The following is a 24,189-nucleotide window of genomic DNA, read 5'->3' on the forward strand; positions in this document are numbered from 1 at the left end:
GAGGACTTCCATACAGAGGATAGGAATAGGGCAGCTTTTGTCTCCCTTCCTAAAAGCCACAAATTTCCTGTGCTGAGTTCTGCCCTTGATTGAAGAAGCAAGCCTTCACTGTTCCATCAGACCCCAAAACCATCAATACTTGCACATAAATTTACTACGGTCAGTGATCTTATTACAATGGCCATTAGGTTCACAAACATCAAGGATGATGTTCCCAGTAATAAGGTCAAGAATGTGTACAAGTCTTTTCAAGATTAGGATCTTAATGCCATATCATCAGCCGGCTTTGTTCATGCCTCCAGCATTAGATGTGGGCAGCTGAAATCCCCAAGGATGGAGGTGGATAGCTGTCTCCAGGCTGACTTGCAGATGCCTCTGGACTTGCAAGTGCCTCTGGACTGCTCCTGGGTGTGTGATGAACTATAGACATCCCTGGGCATCACCCCTCACCATGGCAGTCTTGGTGGCAGCTGTGTGTGATTCCTTATGCTGTGAACTAGTGTTTGACAGCTCAGCTCCAATTAAAACAAATAAGTACAAAGCCAAGTGGCAGCAGGTCAGGCTACAGGAGGATCTATCACAATGTTGGGCTACCAGTGGAGTCCTAAGACAGTGTTGAGAGTTACAGACCACTTTGGTGGCAGCTGACAAAGCAGCACTTCAGGCAGCTCCTCTAATGGACAACACTGCACGTGCCACAGTTGATGAAAAGATGTAAGTCCTCATTCCACGTACTCACAGATGGCTCTTACTACCAGACAAGTGAAACAACAAAAAGGGAGAAATATAGGATATTTTATTAAGCATACAGGTGAAATGAATATTTAAGTCCATGTTTTCTCTCTTCCACTTACCTGGGAGTCAAAGAAATTAACTGCCTGAGAAGGCTGTTAATTTGGATGATTCAACCCTTACTTCTCAACAAAGCAGCTGTGGGATCAAAAATTGACTTAAATTCACCTAGGTGACGTATTTAGTTATCTAAAAGAAAGATTAGCATGCAAATGTGTTGAAGCACTCAACACTAATTCATGACAAAGCCATAATATTAAAGTTACCTCATTCTGTCAAAATATGCTCGTCCAGTATTTCTCTCATTTTAAATCACAAATCCTTTTCAAAAAGGAATTCACAGATTATCTGAAATCCCACTGCTGTTTGGCAGGTGGGAACTAGAGTGACAGACAAAACAGAGCCATCTAATAAAATAATTACTTTAATATCAAAAATATTTTAACTGGGCAATAACAGCAAAGAGCTCATAGGAATGGGTTACACACATACAAACTGCATGAAAACATGTGCATATGGGGGTGATTTTAACTGTCTTGTTTCTGATTTTTAAAATTTTTGCAAGCATTTTTTGATCTCTCTTTTGATGTCCTCTGGACCACAAACCATGAATTGAGCAGTGCTGGTCTTTTCAGTGCTGAAGACATATTCCTACCCATCCAGCACACATGCAACAGACATTTCCCATTACAGCTTTTATACCTGAATGTACATTTTTAAGCTCTCCCTTTCATCCTGAGCATTGAGCAGTCCTGGGTGTGTTTAGCTGTTCCTGTTGCAGGTAAATAGACACCCATAGAACACTACTGCAGCCAAACCCCTGAGCTGTGTACAGCTAAGGAAGAAAAAAGGATGCAGCATGCAATTAAAGGGATTATGGTGGCCACGGCCCTGCTTCTTGCTGATGCCATTTCACTGTGTTTTCTAGATCTCCTCATTGCTGAGGGAGTGGCTTACTGATAGGGGATAAAGGAGGGAAGCACAGGAAGGAAGCAACGCACATCCTGACTAGGAAGCAGCGAATGATGGGAATAGGAAAAGAAAGAGGAGGGAGGAATGAATGGACAGCAATACACAAGGAACTTTGCTGTGATGCTTAGCATTTATTTTAAATACTCTTGTCATCCTCAGAAATGCTATTTGAACAGGAGACTCCAATCTAGCAAAGCAAGGCCTTTAACAGGACCCAACTTAAGCCTTAAATCCTGTGCTAGACTGAGACCCAGCTACTTAATCATCTTAATTCCCTCTCAGGTAAATATTGTCATCCTCCAGCATATAAAGCAACAAAGCCAAAAAGGTTAAGAGATTTAGCGGCCAGAGACTGCCGAGGAAGCAGAGCATGCCTGCACTATGGAGCTCACCCCTGTGACAAGGACTGGGCCTTGCTGCAGAAACAGATACAAACCGCTGGAGTATCTACCTGTGCCTGCACCTGCAGCACGCTACAAGTCACAGTACTACACAGCTTGGGTGGTTTTTTTTGTTTATTTTTTTACTTTTTTCTCACAGAAAAACATGTCTATCCATGCTGGCACCTATGTGAAGCTGAAAAAAGAGAGAAATAAAACTGTGAGATCTCAAGCTGCAGGAATGACACCTACTGCCTGGGAAATGAACTGCTCACCTAAATGAGATCTGCACTCAGTGGGGAAGGGCTTCCACAGAACAAACCAGCACACAACATGACATGGGCATGACCTGGCACTGTGTACTCGCAGCCCAGAAAGCCAATTGGATCCTGGGCTGCATCAAGAGTGGGTTGGCCAACAGGTCAAGGGAAGGGATTCTGCCCCTCTACTTCACTCTGGTGAGACCCCACTCGGAGTGCTGCATCCAGCTCTGGGGTCCCCAGCACAGGAAAGACATGGACCTGTTGGAGTGGGTCCAGAGAAGGGTCGCAAAGAGGAACAGCAGGATGGAACACCTCTCCTCTGAAGAAAGGCTAAGGGAGTTGCCTGGAAAATAAAAGGCTCCAGGGAGATTTAATGACCTTTTCAGTACTTAAAGGGGGCTTATAAGAAAGAAGACGACTTTTTTGCTGGGCCCTGCGGTGACAAGGACGAGGGGCAAACGTTTAAAACTGAAAGAGGGCAGGTTTACATTAGACATAAGGAAGAAATTCTTTGTGAGGGGGGAACAGGTTGCCCAGAGAGGTGGTAAGTGCCCCATTCCTGGATGGGGCTTTGAGAAACTTGGTCTAGTGGAAGGTGTCCCTGTAAATGGCAGGGAAGTTGGACCTGATGATCTTTAAAAGACCCTTCCAACCCAAACCATTCTGTGATTCTACATAACAGGACCAACCTCAATGCTGATAATAAGGGTGATCACATGAAGGCCTGCAGGAAATTCAGTCAGGGAGAGAGGTTTATTGATTTGAAGACATTCAAATTCCTGGTAAACAGTATACATGACGCCAGGGGGAAAAAAAACCTCAGGTAAAAAACACCTTTTTTGGACAGGGAACATAGCTGGTAGTTAGAAAATGCTCATTCATACTACCAGCTAGGCTACACAGTTTGTAGCTCAAAGCACTTGAGAGCATGAGTTGGAGAGTCTGCAGTGCATAAGAGGAAGAGCAGGAGCACTATCTCTGTAAAAGACAAATTTGTAGCAATGGCATTCCCTGAAGAAATCATTTCATGAGCATTTCTGGTGGTGTTAGGGAGGACTGCCTAAACCTTTCAGCCTCCTGCTTGCTCCTACCCTATGTATACACCCTTTGCATATGGAAAGTGTGAATTTTCTTCTGTCTTTTTATGTAAAGACTTCATGATCCAGTTCACCCTACCAAACCACAAATGTCTAAGTTGGCACAGCCAAGAGGAACAGGAATAGGAACTTAGAAGAAATACATAAACTTGCACTGAACTTGAAACAAATGTCAGGCTTGAATGCCTACATCAAGAAGGAAAATCAAAAGTTTCTGGCCCCCACATGTCTCTCTGACTTCAGGACTGTTAAGTATCCAGTGAAATGTAATGCTTCAGTGGTTGTTGTGATGTTACAGAATGGCACTTTGGATAGTCAGAAATGTGAAGGAGGTTTCCAGGCTCAAATTTTTGGTAGGGACTTGCCCAGTCTGTCTTCTCTGATTAATAAAAATAGATATCCTTAACGCTTCTATAACTCTCAAACGATGAATAGTTTTGGAAAGACTGTCAATACTATTCCAGGTCTTTGCTCAATGCAAAAATGCAAAGTCTCACAGGAAGAAACATTCTGCAGTGCTAAATATACCAGAAATAAAATAAAAAAAAATTAAACCCACAAACATACAAAAATAACAAACAAACATCCCCCACAAACAAACAAAAACAAAAACCCCCAAAAAAACCAAAACAAAACAACCCAAACACACACACGACCTCAGAGCCGCCTCCGTAAGAACCTGCTGGTTGAACCATGAGGTTCCTACAGCACAGGGTAGAAATGTCTCCACCAGCCCAGTTCTGGGAAACAGCCTGCCCTTACAGTGCCAAGCTCCCTGTGGGCTAATTAGCCAGGAACAAGGTAGAGCCACCCAAGCAAGGCTGTGTGCTGCCCTGACTTACACCCCAGGGGCCTCCTGGCAGCCTGTCTGGAGTTCCGGTGTCTTCTCCCTGGGCTGCATCAGAGCCATACTGCGACAGGGACAAGGGCTTTACTGGGGTGCCCATCACATGTGCCTTGGTGGGAGCTCTGAGCTGCAGCAGGGCAGTTCTTGTCGCTCCCCTCATTACGGCGCATTAGATCAAAAAGCAGATGAAATGGAAGTCCTGGGTAGGTGACTGAGGATGAAATCTGCCTGAGGGCGAACAACGGGGCAAGGTGAAGACACGGTGGCACAGTCATTCCACCTCTCCTCCCTGCTCCTGAGAAACTGAGCCCAGGCACAAGGCTGAGAAAAAGGAGGGGAAGCACTGTGGATCCCTGGTGTTCTGCAACGGCTATGAAGAAAACAAAAAATATGTGGGAGCAATACCAATGTATACTGGAACAGCTCTTACTGCTTATCTACTGCAATGAAGGACAATACAAAATCATCAGTAAGTATTTTTTAAAATTCAAATAGAGAGCGGATGAGATGATCCTAAGATTCAGATTCAGCAAAGAACCCTGAAATATGTATAATGACCTTCTCAGATAAAGAAAAACTGTAGTTAATTAAACTTATTTCAATTCAATTATTAGGACTGAAAATCAGGTACAATTCACTTCATTATGGCAGTAGTTTTAGAAATATTTTCTAAAGAGGTTCCATACTGCTCCTTACACAGTGATCAGAACTGAGCAAAACTATGACATAGCAAGAAAGAAGAAAGAAATCACAAATCTGCTAACTTGCAGGACATAGTTTTTGAGGCTGAACAGCGCTTTCACTTTGGAAAGATTTTGATCATTTCTTAAAAGAAATACAAATATTTAAAGTAAAATACTTCAAAAGAGAGAAGTACTGTACTTCCCAAAGTAAGTACCCAGCCAAGTACAAAGACAGAGTAAGCAGACACCTTTAATTGTGACACACTTCTAATGGAGCTGTTCTGCACTAGAGTGTCTGTTGTTTAACACAATCTGAGTGATCCAGGAAAGGACAGAAGTGACACAGCACACAAAACCACAAGATTGAGTTAAACAGACCTGCACACATCTGAAAGATTACCTTCAGCCTCAGTTATACCACTAAAAAAATACAAGACAAAACACTTCGAAAAATGAGGGAATGCACAAAAAGATGTCCAGGGTCTATGCTTTATTTTAGAGAGCGGAAAATAAGTTTATTTTTAAGCATACAGAATAACAGTTAGTATGAAAGAGGCACAAGTGACCTGCCTGTTCCTCGACCTGACAGTAAGGGTTTGCTGATGGAAATCCAGCATCGCCTGGTTCTCAATGAGCCACTGCTGCTGCCTTTACACGCCCCCAGCCTTCAGCAACCTTCAGCAGAGGTCCAAAATCTGCTGACAAGGGGTTTGTCTGCAGCTAGAGCTAAACTACCCCTCTAAAGATCAAGGCTGAGCTAACAAAAGCCATTTTCTGTCAGCAGCATAGTATCCACACTTGGGATTTTGCTGACAAAACCATGACAGCCGAAGGGCTGGGTGTTTTGCTATCAAGTGACGCTGGCAGAACTGTGTAGCAGAGATTCAGTTTGAAAGGCTGAAAACCTAAACTTATTCTGCAGAAGGTGGTTTGACAACTCCCAGCTGACCCCAGGAATTCACAACCATGCACACCGCGATGCCAAGGCAGGAGTCAGAACATGGCAGGACAGAGTTTTCAAATGAAACAAAAATTAGGTAAGTTACAGGCATATTGCTCCAGCTCAGAAAGTCACTAAGTGACAAGGTTAAGTGATATTTAATAGACAACTTGATTTTATTCACCATCTCAGGGTATGCTCCTGCTTTTTTACTGCCAGCAGTCCACTGGGTTACAGAGGCCATTAGTCCAGTTGGGTTGATAACCCCAACTTTGATGACATTATAAACAAACCCAACATGTTCTCTCTAGTTTTTTACAGATGCAAACAGAAAAAAACAGTAAAGAAAAAGAAAAGTTAGAAAATAACACTGCATACATACAGCTCCAGTTATCCTCCACTCAAACTGAAAGCATTGGCAGGACCCTTGGGTTATCTCATGAACTGCTTAATAAATAAAAAATGTGGAGGGTCCTGAAATGCTTCATACGTTGCGTAAAAATGTAAAGACTTTGCTTACTTATGTCTGAAAAAAAAAAAAAAAAGGGTTAAGAAGAGCATACATCTTCCTGTCACTAAACCAGGTTTGTACTATGAATACTCGGTCCTCTTTTTCTCAGTGTTTCTCCATGCCCTTAAATTAGACCTAAACACGACAGCTTTTTAAGTTTTCTAGTTGGTAGCTATACAGAAATGTCAGAACAAAAAGGCTGACTTTAGCCAAACTTTAAGGTGCTCAGTGACACCACTTTCCACCATAGCTTCTGTACTGAACTCATTACTTTGGCCTGGATTAAAGCACATGTTACCACAAAAGAGTAAGAAGGTAGAGTTTTAATCTGAATAATCCTAGTTAGAGGCCGGTTCCATCTCTGAATATTCACTGTATGTTCTGTTTAGAAAAAATGAAGTGCTTAAAGTGTGAGGCTTCCCCCCATCATTGCCCTGGGACTGCAGCACAGAGAGCCAGTGTACACTCACCACAGCCATGGAAAAGAAAAGAGAAGGATTTTTTCAGGGATACATCCAAAATGCTATATCTGTTTTTTATTTTTAAGAACAGAGACCACTGAAACACAGACGCCTTATAAACTACAGGTATGACTAAGAAATAAGAGGCTACACCTCTGTTGACAGAATGTAAAAATTTTATTTTCATCTACAGCAATATTCATAGACATTTTCCCAAACACAAGCTAATTCTGTAACTTTCAAGAATAAATTAAAATCTGCTGTCAAATAATCTCTACATTTTTTGTACTAAAGCAATATTTTTATGTATCAAAGAGTAATAACACTTCTGCACTTTGACATTTTCCATCCAGGGATCCTAATTCACTTTTGAGACAGAACATCTATTATAATCTGGTTTATTACTAAAATGTATGGTACAGCCACTATTCACACACTTTCTACCTTTGAAGTGAAGACATAAAGAATTATCAAAAAATGGAAACCATCACATAAATGCAATAATGCAAAGAATAGCACCGTAATCTATTCACCACGAAAAGTGATATAAATAAAACACACATGGCTAAGCAAATGTTTCAAGGAGGTTTTTATTAAATGTTTGTATAGCCTGCCAGGATCTTTTGGAATTTTACAGCCTATATTTATTAAACAAGAATTGTTACTGGAAAACGTTTTAGGTGATTTACAGACATATATTTACTGACAAGTACAACCCATTTAGAAATGTCTGTATATGCAAGGAGAAAAAAATCGCTAATGGAAGCCTTTAAAAGCAAGAATCCATTAAAAAAAAAAACCAAACAACGAAATAATCATGTACATAAAATTATAAAATGGTATTAATAAGAAAAGTCTACTTCAGGTGTGATACACCTGCAGATGCCAAGTGTCACGTGGGGAAAGCAGGAAAGGGCTGCTGCACAAGGACACGCCCAGCAGCACACAGAGACCAGCTCTGGGTTCTGGTTACCCCACCAGACCAGAGGCAGCCTGGTGTTAGGTGTCCAACCTAGAGACGCACCCATCCATCACTGTCAAAAGTGAGGACATGGGGGAAGTCCTGAAGCCTCTCCTGGAGTTATGTTGCTTTTCTTTCCAAAATGCCCTGTGGCTCACCTCCTCTGAGAGTGCTCTAGGTCTCATGGTGGGGATAACTTTGGGTACATCACGATACCCTAAATTCACAGACTATCTTAGTGGGTCTCTTTTTATTGCTACCTCTTCCAACAAAAAGCGCAACCACCAACTAGGGAAGTTCACATGGAGCACGATACCTTCAACGGGAGAAACTCAAAATTGTTGCAGCCTTCAAACCTGCCCATGGTGCCTCCTCGGGGTGAAAGATGTGCTTATCAGTCAGCTTTCCTTTCTCGTGGGGAAAGAGTTCTCCCAACACTTCTTCATGGGGGAAGAGCTCTCCCAGCTGGGCTACTAACTGAACAGGAGGGAGCAAGGGAAAACTTCACTACCATCTGCTGCGTTTGATGACTTATCCCCAGGGGTCTCTGAGCAGCACTGCAATCAGACCAGGTGAGACTGATACAGACACACCTTTTGTACGGAGATGGGAGGGGTCCATGCCACCAGACATGACACAGCAGCCTTGTGTGCTTTTGGCCCTCCCCAAGAATGCAGTTTTAAGCAAATGAAGAAAACTTATGCCAACGTAAATGGCTAAATAAACCGATGCAGCTCCAAGCCTTTGACACATGACAGTGCCAGGAGTAAATGTAACTGTAAAGGCAGGCAAAGGTTTTTTTTGACTCCCACTGTACTTCCTAGGAGCACTGCCAACCTTGCAATTCAGGAATCAGGCACCACAGAAAGATATACGGCTTCAAACTGCTATTTCCATTTTTAAGGTTTCCCAATGCAGTTTTATTTTGCTAAAGATAATAATCAAGTGGAAAAAATCACTAGTATTAAAGATGAATCAGGGAATCAGGGGCTGGGTTGCTCCGAGATACTGTTGTATCAGAGCAAGCCAACTCCTGAATAAATGGGGAACGCGAGAGGTTTAGACGATTATGAACCAAAACAAATAACGTTTCCCCTCCATCCTTCCACCAGGAAATCTGTGCGTTGGTGGGGCTTTTTTGCCCTTCCTGTTCACAATCGACAAACCGACCTCGGCAAAACTAGGAGTTGTAGCACCCGCTGCATGAGGGAGAGGGAGACTCCGGGTGATCCGGCACGACCCATGCTGGATGCTGCCGAGAAATATCCCATCTCCCTCCTCCGGTGAACTCCTCGTTTCCCTTCCTTCCCCGCACACGGCCCTCCCCGCCCGAGGGTCTTTCGCCCAAGGAGGGTCTCGGCAGAATCCCCGGCTGCAGGGCATGGTGGCACTGGGCAGGATCCCTGGGAGCAAGGCACGGCAGCACCGGGCAGGATCCCGGCCGCACACCGCGGCTCCGTTTCCCAGCCGCTCGCAGCCTTTTGTAACCGCGAGATAATCTGTCAGATGGACTTAGGCACTGACAGTCAAACATGCCAAAAACGTCACCACCCACTCCTACTATCCATCCGGTGAAGGACTAGGAAGCGCCGCATTGCTTAACCTCTCCCCCGCCTTCCACTCGCACAAGAAATCCCCACCCCCCACGGCGTGACACCATCGTGGGGGACCCGCCGCGCCCCCCCCCCCGGCATCTCCCGCGGGGGCTCTTTGGGCGCCGTGCCCGCCGCGCTCGGAGCATCCCTGCCCGCACTCACCTCATCTTCCCGGCGGGGCGCGGCGGCGGCCGGGGCCGGACCGGGGCCGGGGCCGGGGGCGGGCGGCGGCTGCGGCGGGACGGGGAGGGGGCTTCGGCGGCGGCGCCGCCCCAGTGGCAGCGCCGGGCCCCGGGCGCTAGCCGGGCAGCGCGGCGGCGGGCAGCCCCTCCGCCGGCCCGGCCATGTTGCCGGCTCCCGCCCGGCTGCGCTGCCTGTGCCTGTGCCTGTGTGTGTGTGTGTGTGTGTGTGTGGGCAGGACAAAGCGCCGCCGCCGCCCGCCCAGCTCCGCTCCGCTCCCACGCGCGGCGGGGCCGCACCGCCCCCCCCGCCCCGCCCCTCCCCGCGCCGCCCCCGCCGCGGGTGGGCGGGGGGAGCCCCCCGGCCCCGCCCGGCCCCGCCCGGGGTGCCCCCGGCAGCGCAGGTGAGGCGGGAGCGGCGGCGCACCGGGAGCGGCACCGACCGGCGTTTCCGGCTCCTCGCACTCCCCTGCCCGTGCCGGGAACCGGGTCCCTGAGCTGTTCCCTGCTGGAGCGGGGCGGTGCCGCGGTTGCGGAGCTCTCCGACTCTGCACAGTGCTGCGGGGGTCCTGTACCACCGGCGCTCAGAACCCGTGCTTTTGTGGAAGGGCGCAGGAGCGGGAATGGTGTTTCCAGCCAATATCAGAGGGCTGTGCTTCGTGCTCCGTCTCCCTTCCCACTTGTCCCTGTCTCTCTCACCTATGTGAGCTCTCTCACCCTGCTGTCAGCTTGGTCCTTTCCCCACACCCACCCGTGGAGCCCTGGGCTGCCTCCCAATCCTGTGCTTCTTCCGTGCAACTCACCTCCCCACTCCGCATCCCAGTCCTGGCCCTGACACTCTGCTCTTCTCCTTCCAGACACCTCCCACCTGCTCCCTTGTCTGGCTTGAACCACAGGGTGATGATATTCACCAGGTCCAGAGCCTGGAGCTTCCCTTGTCCCTCTCAATGTCTCTGCCTCTTCCTATGCATGACCCCCTAGAAAAAGATTATGTTGAAAGTGGTATCACTTGGGTATTCTCAAGGATTCGGCATTAAAAGGGACAAAATTCTGCAGTTGTTTCTCAGGTCTTTGATATGTAGGTCACCACAACTTGATTGACACTTTTCAAGAGTAAAGGCTCTTCAAAATGTCAGTGAGTCCATCTCCCACAGGTCTCTCCCAGTTCTGCATCACCCAACTGGGACACAAAAAAACCTAACAACCACATATTCCCACAGCAAAGCACTGGGTTTCCAGGCAGCTGGCACGTGTGTGCACACTGTCTGGAACACAAATGGCTTCTGGCCCTCTCCCTCCTTCCACGTGTCTGTGTCCCAATTAACGCTGCTCCAATCACTCCCTGAGACTCACCTCCATCTGCACATGCCATGAAGGGCAGGGAAGCTGCAGCCCCTGTCTCTATGGGCAGCGGCAGTTTGGGGAAGGTGAGGGCAGTGTGGCTGGGGAAGGTGGGCTGTGGGCGGTACCAGTGGCAGAAGGCCGTGTGAGGGCTTAGGGGAATATGCCCATGGTGCATGGTAGAGAGCAAAGCAGCGGGGGACATTTGTAATAGAAGTATTTTACATTTTTATTTCCATTTCTCTGAAAAGTTTATATGCTCACGCCAATACAACACTTATTTTTACTGTAGTAGTCACATGTGCCACAGGAATAAATGTTGCAAAGATCAAGACCGTAGATTTGATGCCTTATAGAGCTATTTCACCACTGGCTTGTCAAGCCTTGCTGCTGCCCACTGCAGCTCCATAGCAAATAGAATATACAGCAATAACAACAACAATAATATGACATCAACAAAACTCATGGTAGTAATAATGCGTATGCCTTTTATTCAAGGCCATGCTTGTTTCTTGGTAGCTGATGCATAGCTGGTAACTGCTGTTTTCAATTATCATTAATATGCTAAAAAAAATAATTAGGGACAGAGTTACTGAAGGGCCAGGGGGAGGGAACCCCCCACCTCTTCTGTGCCTTGTAAGCACAGATCCCAGCTTGTGCCTTCCTTGTCCCATAGCAGGTCAGCACCATCCTCTTCCCAAGTCACCCCACCAATTAATCTAAGTTCACTTCAGACAGAGAGGGTCCCCTAAAGAAGCTGCTCCCAGTATATCTAAGGGGCCTCCGTATGTGTTTGAAGCCAAAACTTAAAGTTCTTTCTTATGAGCAATTACCCTACATCTCCTAGAAGGCACAATATATGTTGTTTATATAAACAAACAACTGTCAGACCACAGATCTGATATGCAGTCTCCCCCAAGTGACAGTGGCTTGGAGAAACTCATCCACATAATTTGTGATGGGATTGCTGAAGGAAGCAAACTTATGAAGAAATAATGAGCAAAAATAAAACCTATTTTCTTATTACTATCATCTGACTAATCCTTTAGAGTGTGGGTCACTGACCAGCACATGGAACATATGGGAGACAACATAAGGCTAGGAGGATGCTTATCAAACTAGAAAGTTTCATGGTAATACTAGAATTTAAAACATGATTAAAATAGCAAATCCATATGTGAGTTCACTGATAATCTGGGAGTTTTTAATGTAATTTCCTTAAGATAGGTTTACACAGGCACAAATCAAATACGCAAAGAAATTTATGTAAATCATGCTATGATTGAGACATAAAACTAGAATGAGCAAAAATGTCTTCTGGGTGTGTCAGCTGCACAGCTGATGTTGCAGATAGAGTCATGAGTCTTAAAAAGGAGCTCAAACTACAGCCACCTCGTGCCCCAGCACTGACACATCCAGTCCCAGCAGCTGCCCATGAGGAACTGCAAACCACTGGGTAAGGCACGGGGGTGGCTTCCACCAGTCACAGCTCTGTACCTGCACTGCCTCCTGAGCACAGATACCATCTGTGGACAAGTTGCAACACCTCACTGACCATAAACTTGACTGGATCATGTAATAATTGTTTTGTTGTGATAAATTTTACACTATATCGCAATCATAACCATATGTCTTCTAAGAGACTTAGAGCTGTTAATTTGTATGGACACATCTGACTTCAGGCTTGTCAATTCACCTGCTCTTTGCCCAGAGGGAAATCCTGACCCACCTGGGTCATCTCCACCCTGCTGGCCTCATTGGTCTTCCTGCTCCCCATTGCACCTCTCCCTAACTGAAAATTCTCCTGCACAGCCCAACTAAGACCTGCACAAGAAAACTGGTACCTAGGGCCGTGTCTTTCCTGGCTGGGAGCTCCTGAATGGCAACCCCTGAAGAATCTGCAACTCTGGGTACTGTTGCAACAACTGCCTTGGGGCCTACTCTGTTTGTGGCTTCAGAGATTTCATGTTAGGAGGATGCCCTCCTTAAACAGGCACACAGCCTGGGGCAATATCCTCTGTAAATATCCTCCTCTCAGGAGCTACAGGCTGGTGCAGCAAGCCTTGTGGTCATTTTTTCCCACTGAATTTCTCCAGCTCAGAGCTTTCCCTTGGAAATTCCAGAGCTTTCCTATGGGCTTTTCCACAAAACTACTTCTTTTCAAGGAAAACAAATGTCCACAATAGTTTGTTTTACACACTTCTTTTTGGAAGGCTTTCCCTACAGACCAAAGATTTAGCCTTGTGAAAGTCACCCTTGAGGGGAATTCATTATATTCATTAATTATACCATGTCTAGAAATACATATATGCATTTATTTCTAAAAAAATTGTTTCTCAGACAACAACATGACTTGTAATTTTGCCGAAACTGAAGTTGGGTCTCAGTTGTACAATCCCATGGGCACTTGACTGGGGCAGAGAGCATGCAATTACCAAATTCAGGTGCAAAGTGAGATTCAAAGATTTCCAAAATTCAGAGAGGTTCATTCCTGGATGTTTGTTTTTTACCCATCACCATGTCCTTGCGACCTTTGGCACCATTTGGCAAGGGTCTAGGTCCCATCTCAGGTTTGTTGTGGCAGCCCAAAAGAGCTGTGGTGAGGCACTGGTGGTGAGGGAGCGCACATCACCCACCGCCCGCAGGGGAGCTGCCGGAATGCCCAGAGAAAGAAAGCAGCTGCAGCAGGGCTGCAACTGGAGAGCCCCCAAAACCTGGATTTCTTTAGCAATGCTTCATCCAGTCTTGGGGTGAGGAAGAAAGGATAAGGAGAGGGTGGAAAAAGTAGCAGAAGAGTATGGCAGGAGCTAAAGGGAGTAAGAGAATGGAGACTAGAATAAAATAAAGGAATTACAGAAGTTTGAGATTTTTGTCAAGAAAAGGAGAGAAAATGAAATAAAATGAAAAGGAAAAAATGTGGAAATAATGAAAAAGGGAAAGAAGACAGGGGAAGTAGCATAGTATAGGAAAAGGCAGAGAGTAAGTAGGAAAAAATACACTGTTGTTATACTCCAATTCTATGTTATTATACTTCCTTGAGTGAAGGTGGGAGTTGAGGAGAAGGGTCCTCCAACTGCACTCTCCAGGGAACAGTTAGTGCCTTCTATCGGAAAGGGAGGAGCTCACTGGCACTTTCCCTTTTCCTGTTATGCCTCCGGAGAGCAGGGTTTACAATCACTGGGAAGGCTGAAGCAGGAAGCTGCAGCCTTCCAGACAGCCAAGAGGAGCTCTGCCTTGCAGGCAGCCCTGAGGACCTGTCACACACAGTCTTATGTGTTCAAGGCCAAGGGTGATTTTCCCTTAACAAAAGCAGCAGAGGTCTCACCCAAAAGCAGTGTTAAGGGTCTAGGCAGAGAGGTAACGCTGTGCTCCTGAGTCAGAAGCAGTCGGGACACTCCAGGCTGCTCCACTGCGTGTGGCCAGATTTTCTGCTGAGCAGGAGCTGTACATACGGGAAATGCCACAGGGCTTTTCACTTCGGCTGAGCCTCCTGTCAGCTCACTCTCCAACTGTTCAAGCTGTAGACAGAGACTCTCAGACAGAGCTCAGCTTCTGCTCTTTTTAGGTGCTGTAAAGGAGGCCAAAACACTTGAACCTCTGGCATATAACCTTCCCTGTAGTTATCCACTGATGTCAAATCTGATATGATGATGTCAGTGAAAGGTGATGAAAAGGAGAAGCGGGGCAGGAAGGAAGGAACCTTAAAATGTTGACATTTATCTTAATGAGAAATTGAACCCAGGAAGAACAGCCAGAGCAAGTGATTTTGTAGAGAGGGGTTCTCTTCAGGCTGCCTTGAGCAGACAGTTTCCTCTTCATCACATCTCTGCAGTGTGAAGGCAATGCAAGGCAATGGCAAATTACAATAATCTAACATGGCTGTGGAACTCACCCAGCCTTTTTAATTTTTGCTTTCCAACCATAATGACTGAACAGCCTGAAGGAGATTTCTTTAGCCTACAACCTTGAATTTGGAGCAACTGTAGCTCATGTAGCGCTGATAGAATCCACAGAGCAGATGAATTTGCTTCCCTCTGGCTACATGTTTATTCTAGGTAATTCCACGGGGCAGATTTTAAAAATGTTAATCTCTTGGAAGCTCATGTTAAAAATCCATTCACTTGCATGGAGACTCAGAAAGCAGGTCACCATTCCCATGGTTATAATTTCAGCACCTCAGACCAGACCCTAGTAGGCAGCCTCTAAGGGACAGACATCCATTATAAATTAATGGAAATGTCTAAATTCACTTAATTTAGTTTGTAGTCAGCCAAAAGATGGTAAATTCAAAGCTATGCTGAGCTGGGACTGTGAAGCTGGTTCGAGTCCAAGCCATCAAGCTTTCCTAACAACACAGATGTTGGAGGTGGACGTCAGCACACAGACAAAATGCAAGGCCAAAGAAGTGCCTGCAGTGCCTGGTGACACAGTGTAGCAGCTTGGCTGAGAGGAGGCACCTTCTTACACTTCCACAATCAGCAGGAAATGGGGGAACCCAAAGTGCTGTGAACCATCCTGATTGACAAAGGTCCCCTGAGTGGCTTTCAAGGATGAGCCCATCACTACCACTCTGACTTAAACAAGGTCTGTAAAACTCAGTGCTAGATGGCAGCTTTGGCTGCACTGCCATCAATACCTCCGTGTAAATTATCACGTAGTCTTCTCCAATTATTTAATGAATTCAGGGGGCAAAGTTGTTCCATTAAGAAAAATGAAATTGCCTCTCAAGTGCATGACTAAGGAGAAACATAAATCTCTCCCAGCAAGAGCATGAACCACTAATGTACTCACTTATCCGGCAGCCAGCAGCCTCCGTTCAGGAGCAGACAGACCTGGGAGTGATTCTGTCCTTCCTCTCAGGAATCCTCATCTCCCATCTTTTGGACAAGGAGATGTCCTGACTTGGGGCATCCCTTCTGCAGGGCAGGCTGATGCAGCCAGAGCAGCATGGCAGCGATGAGACAGCCCCAGCGTGGCTGTGAATCCCAGCCAGTTAGGGAAGAAAAAGATTTCTGTTTAGGCTTCGCATAAGTCTGTTCTTTCCACTAGTAATTAAAGTGACATTTTCCCTGCCATCTGTAGGATTTTTTAAGGATGCAATCGAATGATCTGTCAACAGCCCAAGTTCCAGGAGGAAACACAGCAAAAAGAGGAAACACAGCCTGCTTCCCTGAGAAGAACTTGAAGAAATGAAAAATGCCAACCCTTGCAAAAAGGGGGCTGTTTGCCCTTGCAAGATCTTGTCACATGAACACTTTCGAAGGGAAATAATATCCTCTAATACTAATTCTTTTGAAGAATTAATCCAAACATTTCACAAAGGAAATATGACCTTGAATTAACTAATCCCGTATTAACTACAATAGTAAAAAATACATTTTAACAAAATTGATTTCCTTCATGAGGATTTTTTTTAATAATTGGAAATGGTGGGGTTTTTTTAGTTCACTAGCATTGAAAAAGAAATATTTTCTTTTACATTTATCTCCTTTGTTTGTTTGTTTGTTTTAATACTTTTTTTTAATGTAGTAACTGGTTTTTGTAGAGCTCATCTGTTGGAAATCGTTAATACCTCTCAGATTTCAACAACCTGTCAAAACCAAGCACTATCAGAAATATCTATGTAATAATCATATTTCAGGAAATAATTCAGATAGTACATACAGAATTCAGTTGGAAAAGGTCACAGTTTTAATACCATGCAAATATGCATCCTTTAGGAGTAAAATAAATAGATGAAAACAGGTAGGAGAGGTAAAATAATGAAAACCCTCTACTAGGAAATAGGAGATGATCCTAAAAACCAGACTGAATCTATGTTTGTTTTATAAGCGTATAGAAGAGGGAAGAAGAAGTATTTTGGAAGTATTTGTACTGTTTGCCAAATAAATTTAGACTTAAGAGAGCAGATATTCTGAACTTCAGGAGCTAATCACTTTGAATATCTGAACACAGAAGCATTACCTGAATACACATGCTCATCGTTTTGGGTCCCAAAATCCCTTTACTAAATGCCATACAGCAGAGAAAAAAATCCCTACCCTAAAAATATTTCAAAATCTATGTGATACACATCACAGATTACCCACAGACAAACAGAGACAATGAAGAAATATCAAGACAGTGCTGATCACCTCAGTGCACTCACACAAGGAGGTGGGAGGGCAGTGAAGAAGGAGCTAAAAGCCGATGCACTCACTGATACTGCAAAGTGAAAGTCACGGAAGAAATGTGGACACAGATAAAGTAAAAAAAATCAGGAACTCAGCCCCAAAACAATCAGAGAGGGAGTCACTGGTTTTATAAGCAGGTAAGGGCAGCAACATGTGCCAGTAAGGGCTAAGATGGATGCAGCCCTGGAGGCTGAAGTCACAGAAGAGTAATGCTGGAAATGAAGGGAAGAAAAGCAAGAAACGGGAAAAGAAAGTTGAAAGGGAGTAGCTGAAAGATTGGTAGACAACAGCAACACACAAGACACAAAGAGATGAATCTCTTTTTTGAGCAGCACTGCACCTGCTGCAGCCAGGATCAGGGGAGGGAAGGAACAGAAGCAAAGCCCAGGTGTTATCTCCAGCCATGGACTTGAGACCAGCCTTACACTCCACGGAAGCGCAGGAAAAGAAAGCTTCTGCAGACAAAGTATCAGGTAAAGGAATCAGGTGTTGCTGAGAGAAGGAAATACGCAAAGTTTAGGCATAACTCTCTTTTCCTTTTTTTTAAATTTATTCTTTTTTCTTTTAAAATGAAAAAGAAGACACTCTTGAGAAAGCAAATAAATGCAAGAACTAAAGATCAATGGTGGAAGAGGGGCAAGCTGAAGATTATCTATAACAATGGCAAAATTGTGTAGAGTTTCCTGGATGAAGAAAGGAGAACCACTTTAACAGTCATCAAACGGATATTTGGCTCAAGACGTTACCATCATTTGCCAGTTCAGCAAATACATTTGTCAGGTTTTCATAGAGGAACAAAGACACATTTAACAGCAAAAGTTAAAAACAGAGGAGCAGCAGAGGCACAGATGGGATGGGATTGCTGAAAATCCCCTTTGATCAGTAACCCTAGGGATGAACTTGCAGTATTCCTCATCTATGTCTTGTAAGGGATAACAGTTTAAAATGAAGAAAAAGGGATCACAAATGCTTTTACTACATCCCAAGAGTAGCACCATGGGAGGATGAAAAGAGAATGAGCTAACCCAATTTGCAACTCCTGTTTTCTCTGCTGCAATTAATGACAAATCACCTACAATTCCAAAAGCAGAAAATCTGAAAGCACCCAATCTGCAAAAACAAAAAAAAAAACCCCAAACCCCCCAAAATACAAACATAAGGTATTGTGGGATAACCAAGCACCCAGACACAATGAGAACCTGTCACTTGTGTGTTATGAACTATTGTGACTGGATTAATCTTAGAAAGGGTAAGGATATTATGCTTTAGCTTCAGGCATTTCAAGAAGAGGGAGATTGACATCACTATCAAAATAAGTTGTTCCAGTGCTCCTCTGTCCGTTTATTTTCTTTTCCACGCTGCTCCTTCCTCTGTATAAACTCAGTACAAGCACTCATACAGCTGCATACCTAGATCAGACGAGGAAACTGAGAAAACAGGTTTTCTGTTTGCAGTAGTTGTTGTCTCCCAGCTGGGTTCTCCCTATGGCCACAACAACTCCCTTGCTGCTCCACGGGATGGAAGTAACCAGATGGGAGCGAGACCTTTGCCTTCAGTGACAGTGCCAGGTAACATCAGCGACCCTGGAACCGTGGCCTTCTAAGGTGTTGCCTGAAACGAGTTCCTAACACAGAAACTGTCAGGAGCTCTTGCCATGAGCACAGCTCTGCGCGGTGGAATGACACTGCACCAGCCGGGTGCTCGGAAATATGTGAGGGGCGCCAGGAGGCAGGACCAAGGCAGTTTGTACGAGAGGGCATTTGGCATGACCTCCCCCCCTGCTGCAAAGCTGGAGTTCCACTCTCTAGGTGTGCACTGTCATTATGTTCCCAGGGTCATGGTCACACGTGAAATTATGTACCCCAAAATCTAGATCTTAATGGCAAATATTTTCAAATGCAGCTCCAATCGAGAAATCACAACAGTGTGTTGATAAGTAAAAGCCTGTCCCTCTGTAAGTATTTCATGTTTAAACAAAAATATCTCACTAAACAGGAAGAATACATTGAAAATTCACTTTAATACATGTTTATTGGTGTCCTGCACTTTCAGTGTAGGAGGTTGGAGATGTAATAAAAAAGTTTCAAAATTTATTGATTCCATTTAATTTAAATCACTCTAAACAACCAGTGCTTTAGAGTTCAGAGAATTAATGTTTACTGTCTGTTTACAAGCAAAATTTTAATATTACCTTTTTTTGAGTTCGCTTAGAACTCCTCTTTTAAAATTCTTCAGATACATTCCTCATAGTAAACAATACATTTTCATCTGTGTCACAATCAACATTGATAAGGCCTTCTTAACCATTTTATACCACCTCCACTGTTACTTCATTGCAAAACACAATCTTATTTCATACTATAAATACCCATCCATGCACAAAACACAGGGGCCAGAAGTTACACATTAATATTTCATGTACGCTTCCAAGTCTTCTTTTACCCTCTGCAGGTTTATGGTACACTTAAAAAGATATCTTTAGACTTGGTCTACTTGGTCTTAAAATACAAATATACAATATCCATAAGCATAAAAAAGTAAAGCTAGATGGCCTTACCATTTGTTATGAACTGCTAAAATCTTATACATGTACAATATAGCAACATGCTGATTAATATACATATTAGTTAAATATACCAACCAATCATGGGGATGTGGCCAAGCTTTTTTGTTTTGTTTTCAAAAAGAAATTGTTCATATACAAGTAAAAAGATTTTTAATTTAAACTCATATGGACTACCTGAAGCACACAGACATCTGTAAGCCCTACTGGGATATTTAGGTCAAACTGGGACAAAGCTTGCTGATTCATTTGAAAGGGAACACAACTCCTCACGGGTAATACCCACGGTGTGCTGTTCCCAAGAGAATGCAAATTTACCAGCATTCACATTTTCAGGTCTAGAACACTAATTTTTGCATCTTACATAGCAGTTTATATTTTTTATATCTATTCATCAGCCTCCATCAGAAAGAGTTCGGTACCTTGACATTGTCATAGATTTTTCTAAATAAGTAGATATACAGTACAAAGTGTAGATAGTGAAACAAATAAGCACATATATACAGTCTTTGAAAGGCATTTTTGTGACCAGTTTAGCAGTGTTTATAGAAAACATTTAAGATAGTAACATTCTGCTGAAACCACTGTATTGCAAACTGTCAAGCCACATTTCTTATATTAAACTTGTACTGCATTGTATATTGTACAACAGAGAACGATCATTCTTCAGGTGTGACACAATGGAAAAAAAAGAAATCACTATACTGAGTAAGGTAACCAGCACAGGGCTTAATTTTCCTGAGGTTTGTAAGAATTTTTAAACAAAAGTCACAGTGACCAGGCTAAACTGCAAACATACTGTTAAGTTTTAAATATACAGTTTATACATAAGTTCTGTGCATGGTCGACTCAACTGGGTGTGTTCATGCTGATGTTTCCTTTAAATGACTCGCCACTGCATAATACTTGTATCTTTTCCGCCTGTGGAGATGAGATGGGTGTCTTCACAGAGAAAATCTACATTAGTTACATGACTACTATGTCCACCGTACACATGGCTTGGAGCCTAGAAAACACCATATTAGTGAGAATATAAGCTGTCATCAAAACATCTCGTTATAACATTCATACAACAGTGAAACCAAGGCATCACATTGTTCTCTTACAGTATTTTATTATTAAATTAACTTTTAAATTTAACTGCTGTCTCAACCAACCCTAAATAAATCCCATAGATATCTAAAAATTACCATTCTTCTTGTTTTGATGTGTTTGTTTGTTTGTTTGTTTGCACATAGGAAAGCAACATTTGATGCACTTGTGCAAATTACAAGAGTAAATTTTTGGGAAATACCTTACCCTAAATTGTGAACATGGATATGAGAAGAGATGTACTTTGCCAAAATCATCCCCTGTTGACAGCAGTTTTCTCCCATGTGATCGACAGACAGCGTTGATATCTGTTCCATCTGAACCTTCAGGCCATACACCTGAAACACAGAGAGACTAATTAAAGGGTTTTATAAAGGAAATAAAATTGTCAGCTTAAGCTTCTGTTGAAATATTAATAAAGGATTATCTGTTTAAAGCAAAAAGAAAGAAACTACAAAAATAACTGCATCTGAGTCAGGATGTGTACTTCAGTACACCAGCAAAAGTCCAGATCCTAATAGGATATCAAGCACATAAAAAAACCTTTATTTCCTCTAGTCAGCAAAGTGTTTTTTTTACTCTGAGAAAAAGAATTCTGCTGAAGTACAGTCATGTGCCTGAGCCTGAAAGAATTTTTTTATGGTTATGTAGAAAAATAACAGTTACTGCTTTTATTTTTCATTCTGCTTATGTACAAGCTAACATATTTTCTTCATATTACTGCAGTCTAAAAAACATACTCATGTATGATCCAAAGGACTTTCTTCATATTACTTAAAGTCTAAAACCTCTGAGCCAAGATGTTATATAGTTTAAATTATTTATTAATAGGTCTCTAGAAAAGAAATTTAACCTACTTTAAAGTTTTTAAATGCTTTTGTTCTACTCTAAGTACTTCTCTTTCCTCACGTACTCTACTCCTTGCTGTTCTTGCACAAAGTGGTGTTCTAAAATTAAACTGCAGGGTCATCAGTGCAAAGACCAAATCTGTGCACCACATCTTTAAGGCCTCTGAATACTTGCCTGCAATAAATTGTAATTGTACTAAAATTCACCCAGTTACTGAAATTTCAGGTTTTTTTGTATGCAGTACTGTGGGCTGCTTTTTAAAAGATATTCGTAGTTTAGATTTCATCTAATCCCTACTCAACATAAACGATACCAAACTTTCAGAGACCCTTTCAACAGCACTATGAGGAGGTGATTCCATGCCTTTACAAGGAATTACAAATAGCAGTAAATAAAATACAAAGTAATGATTTTTAGACTGCCCTTAACTTTCCTGATGTGTGTGGAAACATCTCTTCGCTATATCAGGGGTAGTAAAGAAGAGGCTCAAAGTAACGGAAAGTGCAAAGAAGAAACAACAATAATTGCTATTTTGGAATTATGAATAAGCAGAACAAAGAGACACAGAAAAGCTTTTCTAAATATCTGCCATGAAAAAGGAGGCTGTATGAATATCAAATGCTAGCTGAAAAGAGGCAGGAGTCTTTCCAAGAGGTCCCTGTGACAAGCTGGAGATAACCCCTAAAGGCAATGGTTAAAGAAACATTCCATTTTGGAATGGAGAAAGGAGGATAGCAGGGTTTTTCTTCAAAAGTTTGTGCTCTTTCAAAATTTATCCCAGTGCCTCACTGCCAGTTTTTATTAATATTCGAATTGAATCCCTCTTGCCGAAAAATTAGTCTTTCCCCCCCTCCCCCATGCTCTGTAGATATGTAAAGAGACAATTTCCTTTCTCTCATTGGAGGATTCATGCCGTGTCTTTTCTCCTACTCTTCTCTAAAATTCATTCATTACATCTTTTCTCTCAGCATAATATTTAGATGAATAATTATTCTTTCTAGTCAGCATGTTATCTGTTGGTCCAATGTGCAAAAACCAGAAGCAGCCATTCCAGCTGTAACTGAAGCAGATACTGATAAATGGATGACTGTTTAACATTTTGCATGGCATCCTTTTCATTACACATCCCACTAATGCATCTGCCTTTCCTACAACAGCATAATGCTGTTGACTCATGTTCAGTGTGTATGCAAGAGTAATCTGATCTTTCTGTGCAGATCTACTCTCCTGTCTGCTCTCATCCGTTCTGTATTTGTACAACTGCATTCTGCCATTCTAGTGTGGAACCTCCTATTTGTCTCTATTGAATTGCCTCCTTTTTTTATACCACTCCTCTGTTTCTCAAGATAACTTGCTAATGCTGCAGCTTCGTGCCACCTACAAACTATACATGCTGGTTTATCATAGGCTATTAATAAATATATTCAAACATTATATTCAATTTACAGTGTTCTAGTCAGTTTTGAACCCAATCAGCCTGAGCTCTGCTTTGCTTGCAATGTTGTCAGGCTTTGTACGACATTTTGGATTTCTTCTGTTCCTGTCCTTCACCTCAAACACCAATTTTTTTCAAAACTGGGCATGTGCAATGAACACTTGGTTGTGTACCCAGCAACATATGGCTCTTGAAAGAGCATATAGATCATTAAGTGTTTTAAAGCCTTTGCTCCTTCACATTTACATTTGTATTACACATTTGTATCACTAAAATATACTCCCTTAAACATACTTCTTTAAATGCTGTTGATTTTCAGTTGAATCATCTCTAAACACTTCCAGGCTGACTAATCTGTTCCCATGCTCCAAGACAGGTGTTCAACAGACCAATGTTCATTTCTCCCCCTGCACTGGTTATGCTGATCTGTGAGTGCTATAGTTTGTGATTTTTATGTGGCTCTACTAGAGTGAGAAAATACTCCTAGTTTCAGTCAGCCAGTATCTACTAAAAAATCAATATACTAATCAATATACTAGAAGCTTCACATCCTGGATGCTGTGATCCTAGCTTCTGTATCCAATGGGGAAATCCCAGAAAGCATGTGAAGACTGTTCTAACTGGCTGCTCTGAGGCCCCAAAGTACTGAACATTAAGAGTGACTTCCAATATTAACAGACTGGTTTCCAACTTAAATTGAAGAAGCTCACAAATTATATTATTTTAACCACTAACTTTGCACTTTATCCTTTACATATGGGCTCTTAAGGTAGATATATGACCTGCAGATACTGCATTCATGCTTCTCAAGGATTTCAGTACTTTGCCCATTCTCTGTGAGGTCCTGAAAATAAATACTAATGGTCTCAAGATTACATTAACCAGTTATTTTTACAGATACAACAAGGCTGCTCATCTGTTGCAAGGCATGGGAAAAACCCCTCTCAGGTGTGACGCACCTCTATTCTCTGACTCTCTGTGTACCAAAAGCAGCTCCATATTCGAATGGCACTATATTTTGCATGATTCCGAATCAAAAAGTGAGGAATACTCAC

General features: G+C 43.1%; 1 protein-coding gene and 1 long non-coding RNA gene across 12 annotated transcripts in view; one reads left to right on the forward strand and one right to left on the reverse strand.

The window, feature by feature from the left end:
• The first annotated feature begins 3,806 nt into the window (after positions 1-3,806).
• On the forward strand, positions 3,807-6,993 carry LOC114064450. The gene is made up of 3 exons (XR_003572756.1): positions 3,807-3,857; positions 5,960-6,071; positions 6,875-6,993. It is a non-coding gene; the product is annotated as an uncharacterized LOC114064450 (long non-coding RNA).
• Positions 6,994-19,196: 12,203 nt separating this feature from the next.
• EML1 (EMAP like 1) overlaps positions 19,197-24,189 on the reverse strand; it is an 81,294-nt gene continuing 76,301 nt past the window's right edge. For all 11 annotated transcript variants that reach the window (XM_027897495.1, XM_027897506.1, XM_027897497.1 and 8 more), the window contains 2 exons: positions 21,058-21,188; positions 19,197-20,764 (listed from right to left, as the gene is read on the reverse strand). In XM_027897495.1, the coding sequence (XP_027753296.1) occupies positions 20,639-20,764; positions 21,058-21,188 (257 nt within the window). In that variant the 3' untranslated portion in view covers positions 19,197-20,638. The remainder of the gene's footprint in view (positions 20,765-21,057; positions 21,189-24,189) is intronic.

Source organism: Empidonax traillii, unplaced genomic scaffold (genome assembly GCF_003031625.1).
Source record: "Empidonax traillii isolate 1590-97213 ecotype Southwest subspecies unplaced genomic scaffold, ASM303162v1 scaffold544:size423439, whole genome shotgun sequence".
Taxonomy (NCBI): domain Eukaryota; kingdom Metazoa; phylum Chordata; class Aves; order Passeriformes; family Tyrannidae; genus Empidonax; species Empidonax traillii.